General features: G+C 36.5%; 1 protein-coding gene across 3 annotated transcripts in view; it reads right to left on the bottom strand.

Annotated features, from left to right (window-relative positions):
- LOC124410020 (TBC1 domain family member 1) overlaps positions 1–19802 on the bottom strand; it is a 38561-nt gene extending 18759 nt beyond the window's left edge. The window contains exons 1-2 of one of the 3 annotated variants that reach the window (XM_046888115.1): positions 18931–19802; positions 13627–13836 (exon numbers count right to left, since the gene is read on the bottom strand). In XM_046888115.1, the coding sequence (XP_046744071.1) occupies positions 13627–13836; positions 18931–19044 (324 nt within the window). In that variant the 5' untranslated portion in view covers positions 19045–19802. Of the gene's footprint in view, positions 1–89; positions 491–3870; positions 4093–13626; positions 13837–18930 lie in introns of those variants that run through there. The other 2 variants (XM_046888117.1, XM_046888116.1) reach the window with 2 other exon arrangements.
- Between the last annotated feature and the right edge of the window lie 408 nt (positions 19803–20210).

Raw genomic sequence — 20210 nt, 5'->3', positions numbered from 1 at the left:
GAAAAAACATCGTAAGGCACAATCGGTGTGTCAAATGCATATTATATATAATAAATATAATAATATCTGCAAAGCGAATTATAACTTACAGATGGCCGTTTGCTAAGAGCGCTGGCATCGCTGTAGGATGTGATAGTCACGTAGGGACTGGATGCGGTAATTGGCACGGTAATCATGTTTAATTCGTCGATTAAACACACTTGTATACAGCAAGCTGCCTGTTGCAGCCGGGAATCACCAGAGCGAAATCTTTCGATGGTATAATTGCGATCGAACGACACAGGAAACGACAAGTGTGAATAAAAAAAAAAATAATAATAAATAATACAGCAGTAAAGTGAATTACCGACGGAGTAAAAAAATGCCGCGGCTATTATAAATTATACTTTATTGTCTGTTCTTCCATTTTCAACGATGTATTCATAGCACGGTGTGAAAACTGAAAAACACTTGTATAATGTATATCGATGAATATTTTCTTTCACTATATATACATATATATGTATATATATTATGTAATTAAACGGAGCGCAATTCTACTTCATTATTCACTCCGATTCGAACTGCAGGACCTGATTGGTGCATATCATAGATACAGCATCAGGAAGAAAGCTGCAAAAGGTGAGCCCAAGAAACTAGATAGAAAGCCGATCAAGTCAGCTGTCAGATCAGCTGTTTTCGCTGTCAAGGAAGTGAGCAAAAAACTGATATATTCGTTCACTTGCAGATATCTTGGGCCTTTCTTATTAGCAATTATATTCTTCCTTCATTTTTTATATCAGAATGCGCATCTTGATTTCGACATCGCCGTTTGTTTTGTTTTATTTGTAAAAATTCATTTGAGGCGGGTATAACGAATGGCGGAATATCGGGCTTCTCGATAGAGGAGACTTTCGACTTTCGAGGCTCGCACAAAATCGGCGTCTTCACCGATGAACGTACGCCACTAGACTGAGAGACCGCAAAAGCGTCGCGACGCCATGCCGGCGAAGATCTGATTTTAACCCGCGGCTCTCCGACTGCGGCGGAAATGCGCGGATCACTTGAGTTTCTCCAGACTCTTGATACGTGCAAAAAGCTGCAAACGCGATCCATAATTAAACATGCAGCTACATGGAGGGATTTTTCACCGGCCATCCGCTCTGCTGATAATTTTTCGTATAATTAAAAGTTTAATTTTAATGCTGTATATATAATATCCGATTTTCGTTCCCCTGATTAACGGGCACATGAATTTTCCTTGCGGTAATAATTATTCCATAATTTAGGAACACGGTGAAGTATATTTGCATCCTATTAAAATCCGTCAATTCTAATTATATCGAATTCGTCCGAGGAACGTGATCATTGAAATTTGTCAAGCGAAGTGTGTAACTGCGTATAAAATTCCATAATATTGTGTACAAGGTGGTTAATGTGTTATACGTATATTAAGTGGGAATAGACTTATTCTCTACGAGAAGATAGGCTGAACTGTCAACGTCAAGCAGGCAATTACAGCTCTACGATGCGAAGTTAATGGCCTGGGTAAGAGAGTCGTTGTACGATGGAAATTTGGCAAATTCCATTGCGCAAGGAATTAGCTGCAGCGTGTTTATGTAAATACCTTATACGTCCATAAAGATCGTGGCGAATTAACGTCGGCGTGAAGTGAGCGTAATTAAAAATCACACACGCGAATGATCCTCGGTATAAGAACTTGTTTTCAAGTTCCTCCAATCTTGAATATTATATATGTATGTATACGAAATATTAGAATAAAACAAACAAACTTTGTTTGTACTATGAGCAAAAACAATGCAAATTAGTAGATGCATAGGTGAACCTTTTAATCGTACACCGAAGATCGCCAGAGTATTTAACAAATTTTCTCAAAAACAACGAGATCTGTATTATTTGTTAAAAAAGTACGATTATATTTGGTCCCCGGTTCAGAAACGTAGGATTTAATTATTAAATGGATGGTTCTCGCGCAACTATTATTTTTCAGGCCGGAAGAGGTAAGTGAAAATAAAAATTATTTATTACATACTTATTTCTTTTGAAAAAGCTTTTAGGGGCTGAACATAGAAAAAAAGGTACATGCCAACTCGAATAACGTGTGACCCTATTTTTTTTAATTAATTGTCGCAAATAAAAATGCGCTTACGTTCGAAATAGAAAACAAAATAATTCTCGAACTGTTGTTTATTGGATAAATATCATCGGTTTTTTTTAGCCTGCAGGAAAAATGGTATGAATAAAAAGTTAGACTGTAATTTCCAATAACTACATCACAACCAGAAATTAAAACAAAAAAAGCCACTCATTTCTACTAAAATATTCAAGCGTTTATGTGATTTGCGGGTAAATACAGTTGGTAATGGTAGAAAAATGGTAAAAAACTTGCATCGTTAATTTATTCCATTCGTCGCAGAATGTTTTAAGAAAACGAACTTATATCTGACTGTCTATACAATTTCTAAAACTATTATTTCAAAATATTTTTGCCGACGTCAGATTTATTGCTTATCTATATAATTTACCTTAATCATTCACGACATATTGGGTAATTATTATTCATGGAAATTTACAAAGCGATGCACCAATCTAGGCATTTAGACTATATGTATTATATATACGTGTATAGACACGAGCGCGCGTGGCGATCGTCCAATCGGACTGCGAAGTTGGAATGGAACGAAATGAAGACAGGGAAAATTCTATTAGTATACATTGTTTACCGGTACAGCTTTATTCATACGACATAGGTATATCGATACAATAATAATACAACTTTCTAGTTTTCCACTCGGTAACAAAACAACACATCGATACGTAAAACTGCGTCTTCATAGCCTGAAGCGAAGAAAAGCCTGAAGCGCATAGCGTGACTCTCGAAAAAATAAAAAAAGACCATCTTGGACATCAAGATTTTGCTAGGAAAAGCATGTCTATATACTTCAAGATTCAAAGTTGTTTACGGATAATTAAAATCTGGACTTTATGCGGTACGAAAACTTTTTTCTTACTACATGATATATTCAACGTCGCGCGCGTTTTATTAGCGGAAGGTGAAATGTGCAAGGTGCAAGTTTCGTTCGTAATTTAGAAAAACAAAAAAAAAAAAAAAAAAACCACAACAACAACAACAACAGCTTTTAACGCAGCGTCACTCCGCGGATACGTGTAACCCGCGAATAAAAACCGGAATATTTTTTCTGCCGTTTAAATAAATTTTTACTTCACCTTAACTCACGTGCCTACGCAACGTCAGATTACATAATCAAATCCTAGCGTGGCTATTTTTTTTTTTTTTTTTTTTTGCCACTTCTTTTTTATCTGGTTACTTCTTTTTTTACCACCGTGAGAACTCGAGTGCACACAGAAGAATATTTTAAATTTACATAATAATGATGGTCAAAATTCGGACAATTTTCCCATCTAACCGGATTTACACCGATTATTACATGATAATAATTCTCGAATCGTTGCATGCGTATCTTCATTGTTTACTTTTTTTTCAATTCTTTTTCTAACTTATTTTACACGAAATATAATTACAATGGAAAAACGATGGAATATTTATACATAAATATGTTTAAAAACAATATTTAATCATACAATCAATATATGTTTACAGGAATATTGAATTGTATATCAGTTTGATAAAAAGGAAATGATGGAATTTTGGCTATCTTTACTTAAATTAGTAAAACACAAAGTGTACCTTTATTTCTCAACGATGAAAATGCAGCGACGCAATTAAATTATAACATGCATATATGTATATACCTGTTACACGGCCATATATACAGCAGAAATGCGAAGGTTATAGACTGTAGTGAAAAGACGTCTGGTGACCAATCATTATCAGATGTTGAATCTTACCTTTTCCGAAGTGGTAAAATTTATCCCAACTAACACGGCCAATAATCGTTGACAATTCGTTTGCAGTTACACTTCACTACATCAACCTTCACGAATTAAATTATTTCACACAAAGATTCATCTGTGCAGCATACAGACGTATAAAGGACCATTGATGAAAATTTAAATGCACCGTATCGTCGTAGAAAACGCGTATTTACATCATTCGCATATCACAATGAGAACTGATAATCGATCGACAGAAAAGAGTGATTATAATAACAAGGTGAGACTGTGAGCGTTTATGAGGACAGCTGATTTAATAATAGGAACGCGGCTCGATCCGCTCGCAGTTCTACACACAACGATTATGTACAACAATATGAGAATAACAATACAACAACATTGAACAATCCGATTGGTGGGAGTATGTATAATGAAGAATGAAGAGACAGTAGCGGTGATTGGTTACCGAGGATTAAACCTCGGCTCGATTGGACACAAACACGTCCTGTTACATGATGATGCTTGGCTTGGCAAATGCGACGGCATGCACGATTACCGACCATACGAATTTGCGATGTATAATCGGTGTTCCGAACGCCGAACGAACCTCGACCGAGCGATTCCGCGTCCACGATACTACTGATTGCTTTAAACTTCGGATCGTGAGTGGATATATAATCGTGTTTTCCGAACAACGAACATGGTGGCAGAGGTGGAAGCCGTGTGCCTCAACAATTTCTTGTTCATTTTTTTGTTATTGTTCTTTTTTTTTTGTTTCTCTTTTCTCAACCTTTGGTTATGCGTATAATTGTTGTTTATTATGGATTTAATATAAAATTATTGCGTGCTGGCAAATTGCGAGGGATTTTATACAACACGAGGTGTTAATACACAAGATACGTTATACATAATATTTAATATGAAATGGTCGATAATCATTTGATATACCGCGATTTTTATAACATCTAGTATATACATGACGTACAGTTAGCGCGTCTTTGATCACCGAGAGACACGGATATAAATTCTTCCTTCCTCGAGGCTATGTACGTAAGTGTGTTATACGGGTACCATTTAATGGACGAATGTATGGCTATTTTACCTGAAAACATATTCTATCCTGCATCGACGGTGCTTACGTAAAGAAACTTAGGCGCGTACATACCTAATACGAAAAGAAAATAACATATGAGAAAAGATATCGAAATAATGAATATCGAAAAAACCGCGAATTGCAATATACTCAAAGAAGTGAATGAAACTCGTCGAAGCAATGCATTCTACTTATAATATTTTCGAAAAACATATTCCTCCTAAATGTGCAAATAAACAACTGCAGAAAGGATCTTGAACCTCGAGTTCTCCACGCAGCAGACGGATCATGATTACATAATCTTATAACGAATTGCAAAGAAAAGAAAGAGAGAAAAACGCCGTGTACACGCATACGTATAATAATAAAATAAAAAGACGCGAGTAGACAAAAATGAAAAGTAATCGCCATATAAATTATATATCGTGAATGTAATGTACGCACGTGAAGGAAATAAGAAAAAAATCACGTCCGAGATATTAATCGCGTATTATACAAGAAGCATTAATAATAAATATAAGTTTTATACGTGGCTTTTGAAAAACTGCTTTTTCTCATACCTGCATAAAACACGGCGACGTTGAGCAGGATAACAATGGCTCTAGGAATAAATCTAGCGATGTTATATCTACTCGATAGAAGTTAAGAGAGGAAAGAAAAAAAAAACGAACCAAGGTTGTACACAATTGCTGCACGTGAGCTGGGATAATACGTAAGGAAAATAAAAAATACAGAATACAAAAAAAAAGCAGAAAAAAAGGGGGTCACGAGTTGAATATGCAGGTAACGAGACGGTGAACAGCTGTTCAATCGGATGAATGAAAAATAAACTGGTTGTTACAGTGTTGTAAAAAATGTTCGATATATCTTCAAGTGAGAAAATTTGCAAAGACGTCAGAAAAAAAACTCTGATCAAATGTAATATAAATTCTTGGAAACTGGAGTATAGTTTGAAAACCTTTTACGACTTTTCGCCGTCGCTCGCCCCGAAGGTTCGCCAAGTGTGTAAAACCACCCCTGACTCTTAGCCCCATACAGGCGACCCTTGAACCGCTTGAACCACTCCAACCGGCAGCCCTGATGTCACCCGAGGAGGCTGAATACGTGCAGAAGCCTCCGGTCCAGTTCTTCTCTACTTTTCAACGGAGAAGACGAACGTGCTTGATTTATCGTTACGGCGCTGCAAAAACGTGACATGATATACCGCGTATGTTGAACGTACTAAAGTGCGTGCATGCCGCACGTGATTTCATCCCGTTTCAATGGATACGGTGTTGAATCGTCGCGATTTACTAATCGCACAATATCAACAATCGCGTAGTTTATAATCTTAGAATACTCATTACCTGTACTTTCCTTAATTCGTTGTGATAATTGCAATTTTCGGTAATAATATAATTAATTATAAAGTTATCGTTGGAGATATTTTAAGGAGGCGGGATGTTTTAATCACTTTTATATCAATTTCTCCGGGGATGTGTAACATATGCTGGCACACGTGTAATGTAGGCAGACTCAGACGCTGTATGATTTATTTTACCTATACGGGCAGTTTATTGTGCAGCAGACACGGCGTAATAACAGATAACATAAAAAAAATACTCGGTCCCGGTGCATATGTACTTCAAATGTCACGTGCGGTCGATATTATAATCATATTTCGTTACACGAAGAACGTTTCGTGTCCGTTATGGGCGTTGATTGAACTCTTACTGAAATGTACATTTCGAATAAATTCTGTACCAACTTTTTTTTTCACGTTGATAGTGAAGGTGATAGGGTTCGTGAAGGTCAATCGTTGTATTTTTCAGTAATCAGGGATTAATAGAAAAAGTTTTTAAACTAAACGATCAGATACGTTTTTTGAAACTGATAACTGCCGGCTAATTCTAGTCTTTATTTTAAAGAAAATTCGAATGATCACGTCATCTGCGATTTAAATTCACGTTGTTGAAAAATTTTCAATAATTATAAAAACTCAACTTTGCTAAAACACGAAGTTAGATGAGCTGCGAGTATCGTTTCTAAACTTATAATGTTAAGGACTGATTTTCCATACCAAAGTCAAAACTCGTTTTCTTATCACAGTTTTTTTGTTTCGTACTTCTACTATTTTTATAATATATCCTATTCGAGTCTGGATTTTTCCCGAATCAAACTATCTGTTCTAATTAAAAAATGAATGGAGGTATATATTTAAGGTAAAAATCATTGACAACCTGAAGAACGTTCGAATTTAAAATCCTTTTCTCAACTTTTGGTTACCTTATACTTAGCTCGTGTTATTCAAATTTTCTCTGATTCAATTCTTCATGACATAAGGAAAATGTTGTTTTGATCCGTGTGTCACTATCACGAACATGAATAATATTTATCTAGATTTTCTAAACGGTTTTTCCCGTTTTCTCAACTTTCATATGGACTATGAGTCTCATCCATCTATTCTCAGCACGATTGTACTCATGGAGTGTGTGTGAACGTCTGTTCTTCTCTTTCCATTTTTTGTTGTTTTTTGTTTTTCGTACTTACTTCTTGGACCTCCGTAATGTATTTTCAATCTTTTTAGTACTGACGCAAGTATAATAAATAAGGAGAGGAAAGAAGGCTACGAGTATCTGCATACGAGTAGGCGAGAAGACGACCGGCATCAAACTCTCGTTAGGTTCACGCGTGGTCGGAGTGCTCTTCACGTGTCAGTATTTCGGTCTTGTTTCAAGAATAGGTACCGATACCTTCATCGCCTGTTTACCACCTCGTCTCTGCCCGTCGCGTTCTGCACTCTATAAGGTCGAGCTGAGACGTCATCGAGTTGCCTTGCAAACCGCGGATATCTATAGATGCAGCACAACGTAATTGTATTCTGCATTCGTCACTATTTTTCACTGTATCGAAATTGTGCCGCAAGTCACAATCAGTAACGATTGCATCACGGTAATAATTATGACACTTCGTGCATGATCTTAATGCAGTGTGGCATAGATATGTATAACATTCAACGCTCGATTAACGTCCCACAATTCATCGTATAATAATATCTGTACCAAGACTGCAACGTTGCGCGTGCAGCCTCTTTATAATTATAGAACGAACGAATAAATATCACGATACGATCTCGAATTGATGCATTTATAAGCCTGTGATCTAAATTCATATTATTTACTCTAGATAGACTTCTGATTTAATGAAATCGATTATATTATTATACGTGCAAATTTGTGTTACACTTTTTGTCGTCTTTTATTTATTTTTTTTTTCTTTTCTTCTTTTACATGCTGCAGAAATACGCGATGGGCGGTAGTACGTGGGTTGAGAATTCGAAAGTCCGTCTGCTCGAGTTGCGCGAACTTGATAGGTTATTCAAAATAATCATTTTCTCTAATCACACTGCGCGATCATTCATTTATGTTAATTCAGAAGAACATTTCGCAATCAGAAACGTCTCGCACACGATCAGCGCTGTAGTCTCAGAATTGATATAAGTATGTCGATATTATCGATTAACCATTTCAATAATAATAATTGTCGGTACCATTCGAATAATTCATAAAAAGATAAAAAGTCACGAGGATAATAAATTCGAGGAGAACACGGATACATGTTCAATTTATTTTTGCGTGCTTTCTTTTTCTTGAGATTAAGCTTTAGAGGTAAACTGCATTACATAATTATTTTGCATTTACTTTTGGGGAAAAATAAACATATTTTGTGAAAACAATGTTTTATTGGAAGTCAGTTAGCGGCGACATTATATTATTGATCAAGGAAAGAATAATAAACACAAATGTCGATTAGCTAAGCCTTGTGGACTATTTGCGGTGTATTTTTTAGCACGGCGGTTTGAATTGTTCGTGAAATATCCGTGCGGAAGAGGATAATTGCGATTAACTATTGCAGGTATGGAGCGACTATAAGGGAATGAATATAAACCTGAACGCGAAAAAGTGAAAGTACGTCTACAGAGAACGTAATTTGTAAGCGACGTTAGCCGAATGTAACTCAAGTTGTTCCCACCCTCTCCTTTCGTAATATCAAGGATTTTCCGCCCACGTATCGGGTGTATCTGAACAAATGACAAATAAAAATAAGAAAATTGCAAGAAAAAACAAGAATAGAAAAAGAGTATAACGTGAAATCAAATTATCTCCTTCGTAATACAATTGTTTACAATTTTATTACACGACGAGACACGATGCAAAAATTTTTCAGAATTATTATTACACCGTTATCATTTTAATTACACTCTACACTAAAAGCTCATCGCGTTAAGCACTGTGTGTATATGTTATCAGAATTACGTGTACGAAACAACAACCAGAAACAAAGTTTGGACATTTTTATCGTACAGTTGACATTAAGAAAAGTTTTTTTTTATACAAATTGAATTTTAGTGAGACAAGATAAAGTTTGTCAAACGGTAAGACGAAGAATCTCGAATCACTAAAATAACTTTGGCTCAGATTTATACGGTTCAACATTACTCATTGTCATCATAAATTATTTATAGAATATGTGAAAAGTTTCACATTCCACGCTCAAATGCGTTTCTTATTCACAGTTAGCATTGGTATTCATAAGGTGAAGGTATTACGCCACGCAAAGTAATTAAGGGGGAAAAATTCATGCAGATAACACGCAGTGAAAGGTCAACGAGATAAGGATAAGCGAGTATTTAAAAAAAGGATTTTCCTGGCCCGTTTTTCCCTACCGTTTGCACACATGCGACACGTGGATTGGATTTACCGGATTTACAAATTCTCTTCACAAATCTGAGACAACGTTTCTTATTCTTTTTTTTCTCCTATTCAATATTTCTTCAACATGATCGAACAAAACTCGCCGAGTTTGTACGAATTCAATTCCAAAAGACGCTTTATTGGAGCACTAAAATGCTCCAGCACTCTGGCTGATCCTATAAGTGCTTCAGGACTCTGGAAGACACTTTACGATTCAACGCTTTACACTCGCTGAAAGGTTTATTCGATTAAATCCCTGCAATTCAATAAAACGCCATGGTTTATATCTGTATGTATGTAATTATATCCGCATTATTAGTTAACGTCACGTGATGTCACGGGATTACCAGTAATAACGGATTAAACGTGAACTTATGTAACTTCAGAAGAGTTTCGCGTATTCGCTTTCTCTTAATTAGGAAGTATGAAATGAAGTAAAAAAATGAAACGGCCTGACTAATAAATTAAAGTGTATCATATTAGAGAAATCAGTCTAGAAATTGTATATAATCGTTATTTCCGGTCCACTTATACAGTTATATATCCGTTACTAGGGTCCTAATATATTAAAATTGCAGGGCGTTAGTTAAAGCGAATGTAAAATGAAGAGTGAAATAAGAGGCGACTATTTACAACAAGGCAACGTGCGACTTATAATAATATAATAATACGAGTTTATCGAGCTAGATGGTGAGTTTTCACGAAGCTGATTGTTCGAGATATTGTACGAGATGTATTGTACGATCGTTGCAACGTTTATTAATTGCAATTCTATAATATCGTATCGCGTTTATTGCCTCAGCATAAATTATAATCAGCACCGGAAACACACTTTTTATAAACAAACAAAGATGCATGCAGGCCCTTTCATGCCTGCAGTTCGAATATAACGTCTAGTAAATCCTGACCACCTGGTACATATTATCAATTGTTAAGGTGTATATGCATAACATATATATCATTGTCCCAATTCATATACTGGGTTTTGGAAAAGCAGTAAGAATTCTATGTTGTAAAGCAAAACTTGTGAGTAACGTTTGCGTGAGAAAAGACATGATTGTTAAATTGGAAAATATCCAGTTGATCCTATGAAATGAATTCTCTTATTATACCGACTAGTGTTAATGAAATATTTAGTCAATTCTACATTTTTCAACATACGTTGGATTTGGAAAATATTCATTCGACGCGAATAAACGTTGATTGCACTCTCAAATGAATATCTTTCCGTGACACCAGATTCCCGTTTTTCCCTGTCAAATAATTGGTTGACTATAATACCAGTAATTAATCTATCTCTGTGAATCGAAGAAAATTTCCTCAATGGAACAGAGCAATTTGTTGTTTGGTAGTTGGGAAAAAAAAGATTCGAAGGCTCATATGTTTATGAATGATTCAAAGCGTAAAATTTTGTGACATCAAATAAATTTGAATTACTTGTCACTTGTTGAAATCCAGTACAGTTTTTTCCTAACCACCTTTTAAGAGAATATAGATTTATTTTAGTTAGCGTATAACGCTGAACAGACAACATCATACTCAGATGTGTGTATTCATTGCGGCGTAGCTTAATTCTGACGCAAAAAGATACGGAGTAAAAAGCTGAGAAATCTCAGGGCTTGACAATGAAACGAGTTTCGCGTACTAAATACATATGCATGTATATGTATGTATGTGTAATATATAACTCGTAAGTACACCTCATGAGCAACATAATAGTACAAGTCCTAAATCAAATCTCATATATATACGTAACTACTAAGATTTTAATTTCATTCAAGGCATTCGGGTTTCTCGCACTGCAATAATTCTAAATTGTTATAATCTTTTCGAGGCCAAAGGTGTGTGTAATAAAAATAAAAGATGTTTACCGGTCGATGATATTGGCTCCTGACACAGATAACAAGTCTGTCTGTATTAATTCTATCGCAAATTTCCCGAGATTTTTGTCGGGATGTTTGTGCGAATTATCCCACCCACGCGTCCTTCATTTCCTGAAAATCTACATGGAGAGATTGTTGCATTCGCCGCGAAACGTGGCTATATAGACATATGCCAGTACATATGCACGTGTGTACATTTTCAGTTGGCTCAACTCGCGAAAAATTGAATTCGCGAACCGCTGCCAAACTGTCTAGGAGAACCGCGCGGGCCGCAAATAGACCGAGAAGAAAACAGACGGCGTACACGACTTCTGGGAATTCATGGTCCATTCAGCACACCGACGTCGGATTGATTACACAATCATGTGGAGCTGATTTCACGTCGTTTAGTCCAAGCTCAGGTGACGGAAAACTTGTCAATGTTCTAAAATATCATCGTGACTCGGTGCTTGGAATTTTAGGTAATTTTCTGTCTTTCTTCATCGATCTCATTAATTTCGCAGACAAAAAATTTCGTCATTTTATATGTGCTCGTATGATTTTGTTTAGAATAATCTCCTGTTTTGATAGAAAGAAAAGCAGTAAAACTTGTGTTAATAATTTTGAAAGACATCTTGCTTCGTTATCTGTCAGATTTTTTTAAGACGTTATAGTGAACAACAAAAACAATCGATTCTTTCTACATTCCGAGATATACGATTGTAGAACATATATTCATTTCTACTTTATTGCTCAATAGCAAGTTTCCATATGAAAATCAAAGTTTTTAAAACTTCCCGATATAATTAGAATTTCCCAACGATTTAACGAATTTGTAAATCTGACGAAATTGCAGTTGTGCCAGTAGATGGATTTTGATTTTAATTAGATCGGTTCGATATTGCTAACAAATATATACGATTCGAAGGCATCTAGGTGTTGCGGGAGCGCGGTTGACGACGATCCTAAAATTGGAGTACCGGGTGTCGACAAAAGAGAAAAAAACAAACATCCTACGATTTCACCTAGAAAAATATGAGTCGCTTTTTCTATACCGTTGATCAATAAAGTCAATTCGTTTGTTGAACTATTCGTTTCGTTGATCCGGTCGCTGAGGAAGTGGATGAGATTTCTCCCTGGTGATTCACCAAGTGATTCACGTAGGTGGATGGATATCGCATATATTTTCCACGCATCGATGACTGCTCAATATATATATATATTATAGCCTTGTTTTAGGATATTAAAAAACTTATTTTTACTACGGGTTGATCATATCTGTTTACATTTAACATACATGTATATTATACATTTGAATTGTTTTATCTTCTACTTGAAAGAAACTATAACCCTGTGTTTGTAAATAGGAAATGTTTTTCATTAAATTTTACGACCTACATAGCTGAATTTATTTAAAAAATTATATTTCAGGACGTAAAATCAGGTATTTTCTTCGATTGTTTTAACGACTTATGCGTTGAATTTGTCTTCATTTTTTTATACCCGAGCAATAAAGTATAAATTATACATTATTAATAAAGATTTTATACGCACGTCTCGGTTAAACGTAAAGATAGATATACGTAAATGAAACCGATTATGATGTTGAAATTTGAAAGTTTCAATTTTCGCTTAAACCAAATACACGTATAAGGTACATACCAAATCTTAAAATTACATATAAATATGATTTCACAATCTCAATCTATTTTTTATCAATAATAATGACAAAATTTTATTTACGCATAGCGAGCTGCGTGATTAAATTGATAAATGAAAAAAGTTACCAAGACTACGTATATTATATATATATTTCGTTAAAATAATTATATTTTTCCGGAAAAAATGATTTAACGAGACTCCATCAACCGCAGAGAAATTATTTGCGATACATAATAATTTGTGTAATGTATGCCACACCTATACTGTGTCTCGTTGTATACGAGGAAAAGTTCGGAAAAGAATCAAGGAAAAAGAATGTAGAAGAAAACACAAAGCAGGGCTGCACGAAGACGAAGAAGAAGAAGAACGTGCAAAGCGTATGCAGATACCTATATATATACGTGACGAGAGGCGCACTTACCGTTTGAGAATCTTTTGCCCTGAATAGGTGACAATAGAACAGGCCGTCATTCCCCTTCACAAGGTACAGGAAGCTCCCCCCGTTAGGGTCCTGGGAACTGGAGGGCACTAGCTGCGCCTTCGACGTGTTGTTCAGCGGGTGTCTGAACAACGGCTGTTCCTTATGCGCCGTATATGCAGATATGCATCCAGAGGCCACCAATAGATTCACCTGAAACAAGTCGATTAACGTCCTTCTTTCATTTATTTATTTATTTTTTTATTTTAATCTAGGTTACGAGAAAAAAAAAAAAAAAAAATATTTTTCATTCGACAAATTATTTGGTGGATTTTCCTCCTTTTATTCGAATCAATTTATTGTCTGGGGTATTTAAAACGTCTCAAATTATTTGAATACTTCTTACTCGCAATATTCACTTGTCATTAGGAAAGAGAAATTGAATCGAACAAAACTGTTGCATTGTCTTATTGTTAGTGAATTCATCAGATTCTTCAAGTACGTCTTATTTAAATCAAAGAAATCATTGAGAAATTATATACATACATACATGTATAATAAAAGATTACAACAATTTGCGTATTTTTATTTTACAAATTTAACTATTACCGATGTATATACAGGAACCTCGAACTACGTAACAATAAAACGATGCTTTGTGATTCCTAAATGCGAAACTTTTTCTCCTGTTACACGAGACATAACTTTTCACATACGTCCCCGGAAAAAAAACTTCACATGAATAGATTGTTTAAAAAACGCCAAGCTTTGGTAAACGTCTTCAGGTCACTGGCTCAAGTATATGTGACTCAAGATGTCATCGGACAGTCGTTTCAATAGCGAGCCGTGTAACGCATGCATGTAATGTACTTTGAAACTATTGTTTATTTTTCAAAAAAGAATGCACATGTATGTTCAAGATTTTTTTTCACCGTAATATTATTCCTCCTGTATCTTCGTGTGTGTTTCATTTCTTTCTTATACTTTTAACGAAACGACATACGTGATGAGAGCCCGTACATTTAGTGGGAAGGAGGGGATGCCATTGACTGCAGGAATGTAATGGTGTCGAGATGACGCGACCTGTGTTTTAAAGCATCGTCGAAACGAGTCACCCTGCGAAGAATCTCGCCTTTTACCGGTAGCACATGTGTGGTAGCTACATCCAACTTCCAAGTTTCAAATCGGGATATATCTCTATACGGAGTCCAGAAACTTGCGCAGGTGCAAGTATACCTACAAGGCATGCATGCAGCAGGTATACAGCAGCAGCAGCGGCAGCAAGAGACACCGACAATCCCAAGTCTCGGGCTTCAACCGTCTAAGATTACAAATGTTCGCTCTCCTTCAGCAGAATGAAGATGAAGGGAATGGCTAACCGCGGAATTATAAACGTTTACAAGACCGCATGGTCTATATATACGTGAGATTTAAAGTGGTTAGATAATCAAACCACAGCATAGAAATCGATCGATCAATCAATCAATCAATCAATCAATCACACTCATATTCAGCGTAATGTCTGTCGGTTAAAATCAACGAATTTTCACTGCACCTGCAGCAGGAAAATATGATTTCTTTTGTACGATACTAATGATTAATGTCATAACAAACTTAAACTGAAGCTTTTAACGTCAGGGTAACGTTGAGTTTTTAGGGAAAATTGTTATTTTGGAACTCGAGGATTATCGAAAATTCAGTAAACTATATATAACGAATAAAAAATACTCATATTTTGCAAACTTGACTACTTTGAAATTATTCTAAATCTATAAAATAGTGTTTTTTCGAAAAAACAAAGAAACAAAAAAACGCTATACAATTACAATAGCATTTGTATCTACAATTTCAATTACTTCGGGTACCTAATTGCACACACGCTCAACGTATATGTATACACTTATATGCACGTTGTGCAGCATAACACGGTATTCACACAACGATTCGAGAATAATTCCTTCTCTTCGCGGAGCACAAAAGCAGTTATAGGTATATAAATATTCGTATGGAATTCTCGTGCGGCAGGCAGTTAAATTGCTATCCTATAGGTTTATTTTCCTCCACTCACTCCGCTCCCAGGAGTCGCGACGACCATTACGTACATCGTATGTAGGTACGTACGAAGAACGTGATATGCAACGTGTACGACGTACATAAGAAGGTATGCTGCATCGGGTAAGAAACAGACTTTGCCTTCACGTACCTGCGTATGAGGCATTCCGTCTTATTTCTTGGACAGTGTTTCATTTACGACTTTTTTCCGAGCGAAAGATTTTGAAAATCGATCTGGTTTAGTTAAACCACTACTTTGTGGATGCCAAGATTTTTTTAATAAAGCTGATCGAATCGTGATACTGAAAGTAGCTTTTCTATGAGAAAATCGATCGATGGTTCGATTACTCTAATGATGTCAAAATTGGTTGATTAAAAAGATGCATTTTGTTCCTTCCATATTTCGATAACTTGATTGATTTCTCTTAAAAATTAACATTTTACGAATCGAATCTCTGAATTAATAAACACTGTATCCTTATACATACAAATTATTAAAATGTTACAGAATCCTTCAGCAAATAAGAAGAACAAAATATTTCAAATTTTGGGAACGAGTCAAATCACTAGTACACTTTGAATAGAATGATTGGGATGAATGAAAGCGGTTTCTGAAGCTTGGAAAAATTATCAGGAGAAAAATATGCAAAATTTGAATAGAATGTAAGAGATTATCAGGATTATACTTTGGTTGAATAGCTAGTACGGAATGGTTCATATGCATGCAAACAAGTATTTTACGTAGGTACGCGCGTGCAATTTCATATAACTCGTTTGCACGATGCAATGGCAGGAATTGAAAGATGTGGGCGGAACGCTGGCTCGTATTCCGTACCCACGATTGACCCGAAACTAATGCACGTAATCAAATGGTTTCTTAATTTAATTACCGATCAAACCAGCATCGTTCAATTTTCTAAAACGATTGCAAGTTTAAAAATAAGACTGGTCGCAATATTCAGATGAATACTTTTTAATGGTATGTTGCAGGGGTGGCGCATGTACGTTAAATGAGAACGGAGCTACGTTTTATGGAAACACAGTGTTCTATGTCTGTATAATTTAAATCCTTTTCCAGAATTTAGTATAAGCACTGACAAAAATTAGAAAAAAAAAGCACCATCTAGTTGGTGAAAACCAGAAATTTTCGAAGCACATTCCATACTGTAGCTAACGAAGCAATAGGCCAAGTATCGTAAATGAAATTCGAGATAAGAATTTAACTTTCAACGGGAAGAAATAAATATTGAGATAGAAATCGCGCGACTTGAAGCACGTTCAAGAATTAACCGACCCTGGGAAATACTCTCGTAATATTATCAGGTTCGAGCTTTGATATTATATATATATATACATATACACGTACATGTAGTACATCATTCACGTTTGGTTCAGTAACCAAACACTTTTTCAAGTGCACCATTTATCACAAGAGAGATAATCACAATCTGCCAGCAGTATATTTTTCCAACTAATTTATTTTTATTTATGGCAGTGATTTCATTTCGTTCTCAACAGGGTACAATATTGTCTAACGACGTACGTACGTGAAGCGACGAGCTAGTGAAATATTACGCACTTTTGCTCACCGTGTAAATATCTCGGTTCTCTGCTAATTACCGGTAATCACCCATACATTATACAAAATTACTTGTGCCGTTGAATTGTAGGGCTAATGGTTCAAATCATTGGATTTTCATTTACCGTTCGGATTTACTTCTTTTCTAATAGTAGTACACGAGCTGAGCTGATGTGATACCTTCAATTAACTTTATTGCTTTTTGATGATTCCAGAAATGATTTTCGAAGATATATATATACAATATACATACATATATGAAATATACATCAGGGTACACTTTTATATAATTTTTTTCACGGAAATTTTACACTCTATCGTTTCTTCGTTTCAACATACGTTAGAACTTGATTTCGTAAACTTACTACCGAATATTGCGAGTCTTTAATAATGACCGTCTTACATATTTCCCGGTGGGCAGCTGGCACGACGACGAGGACGTCATTGGCGTGTGCATTCATCAAGACTTTTTGCCATTCGTTCTCTCCTTTCTTTTTCTCTTACGTTCTTCTTTTGATCCTGTTTCACGTCTCGAGTAAATGCAGTAGGTACTTAGATATGTATGCTAATTTAGGATGAGAATTGGCGCGAAATAATTATCATCGTGTTCGAAAGGAAAACAAAACCTAGATTATGCGAAAAATCAGCAGGAACACGTCCGTAAAGATAAGACAAAATCATATTTCTCTCTCATCATCGACCGTTGCATCACGATATCATTCCAAGTGATCTTAAAAGATACTTAAAAGTGATCAGGAGTAATACAGCAACAGCAACAGCAACACAGCTGTTCGTGTTTACCGTGAGACGGCTCGACTTGGTCTTATTATCATTCGCCTAGTAAATTTTCGTTACGTAACGAGACACTCGGTGTGTACACGTACATAAATATACATTATAGGTAATGCGCATATTTCAGACATTCTTTCTCTGTATTACATCTCTTCGTTGTATCAATAATTAGACACGTAGACCTGTTGGCAATTTTTTTTTCTTTTTACATTTTTTTTTATCGATTTGCCGAGAAGGAGTTCTTGGTGAGACAGAGTTACGTAGTGCGGTCTAATTACAGCTGAACATGATCGGGAAACATATTTATTTCGCAAGTTTAGCCGATCGTTCGACAAAATTCAGTGAACCGACACGAAGAGGCACAAAATATTTGTAGTTTGCACTAATTTTCGGAATTTGAACTCAACTCCATCCATCGCAGTAATTATAAACAAAATGACAAAGTAGTTCCATTTTTAAATTCGACCTAGTGATTAATTTTCGCGCAACGAAACAACGCAGCGTGCAACGTTCGCCGGTAATATTAGAACAACAACACAGTACACACTGACCTAGGCGAATGAAAGATGTTGTCGCAGTTGTTCGGATTGTCGGTGAGATTCTTAATTGACATAGTAATATTATAAAAAAGAGCCCGCCACCCAACATTTGCCGCTTATCAATTTTTACACTCTTCTCTCTTTATCAACGGCGACAAGAAATTGCGGCGAGTCAAGCGTCCTTCGTTCGTCTTACACAACGAGGAGTTTTTGTAATCATTGCCGCAAGGAACGGACAAGGTTTTTCCTCCTTAGCGTTTTGCGTTCATGGTGTTGGGGCAGCGGCACAAACGCTTAGTGCGATAAGTATTTTTTCGTATACATGTCACGTGCGTATATACTGACCTTTTCCGACACGCCGTGTTTTTTTATCTCGCTGACAGTCCAGGGCAGCATGGGTCCGCTGAATCGTCGATCAGTGGCCGTGAAGCCAAGGTAATCCGCAGGGATTAGCTTCATCCTGATGATATCTGGGAAATTCAACAAAAGAACATCGACACACGCGCACTGATATTATATTCGCAGCGAGCGAGCGAACTACTTTTTCATGTCACGCCGTGTCGATTCCTCGTTGACCTTTGATTTTCGATGAGAATGAGGAGGAGGAGGGGGAGAAGGAGAAAGGGACGAAAAGGGCCGAGGACGATAACCGGGGACTGAGATGTCGAAGCCGCCTATGGAAGGAACGCGTTGCGACGACAACCTGTCATATTTACCGTTAAGAATCTCCGCGTAGGCGTCGAAGCGACGTTCTTCGCGCACTTTGCCGTAACTCCCTGAACGCACTATCTCTCTGTCTCACTTTCTCTCTCACTCCCTCTCTCTCTTTCACATCATCGTAATTCCGCTTTTCCGGCGTTTTTTTTTACCTTATTACCGAATACACGCCGAGAGACTGTCGCTCCGTTACTCACTGGAGGATAAAACACTTCGCATCGATGGTTAAATATCGAGGAAATACGGCGGCGCGCGTTCGCGTTAACGGACAGCTGATCGAGCGTGACATTTTATTAAAGTGTCAGTCAATATGGGGGGTTAAGTAACCTCGAATAACAGTTTCCTCGGCAAAGTTAGCCAGCCGGCATCGCGTTATTCCGACCCTCGGACTCGCTGCTTAACCTCGCTCGAATTAAACTCGAATCGCACGAAATCTGACTGCCGAATACCGCGCCGCTTCGCGAAATATGGGCGTAATAGAGGCGAAAACAATGCTTAGCTCCTCTTATGGATCGCCATTTACAACGTGACGACTGCCATCTAGCGGCATGTTTTCGAACTCTCAAGCGAACCGCCGCTCGGTCAAGCGAGTTTGAAATTCCAGCTGGAATTCTTCGACGTACGAACGCCCAGCTGATAAACGACAATGAATCGAAATAATCATAGATTGATTATCTCCTAACGACATTTATACTTTTCATATGAGGAAAACGTGGATATTTCCAACCCAGTAAATAGAAAATCATTCCAAAAGACAGAAGATATTTGAAGTGACCAACAAGCATATGAATTTTTGCCTATATTCTAAAAACCTAGTCTGTAATCTATAGTCTGTGAAAATATTCACTCCTAGAAGATACAGATTTTTCGACTTATCAGCAGGTACACAACGATAAAATTCGTCACAC

This window comes from Diprion similis, chromosome 8, assembly GCF_021155765.1.
Source record: "Diprion similis isolate iyDipSimi1 chromosome 8, iyDipSimi1.1, whole genome shotgun sequence".
NCBI lineage: Eukaryota > Metazoa > Arthropoda > Insecta > Hymenoptera > Diprionidae > Diprion > Diprion similis.
This window is presented reverse-complemented; position numbering and strand designations above follow the sequence as displayed.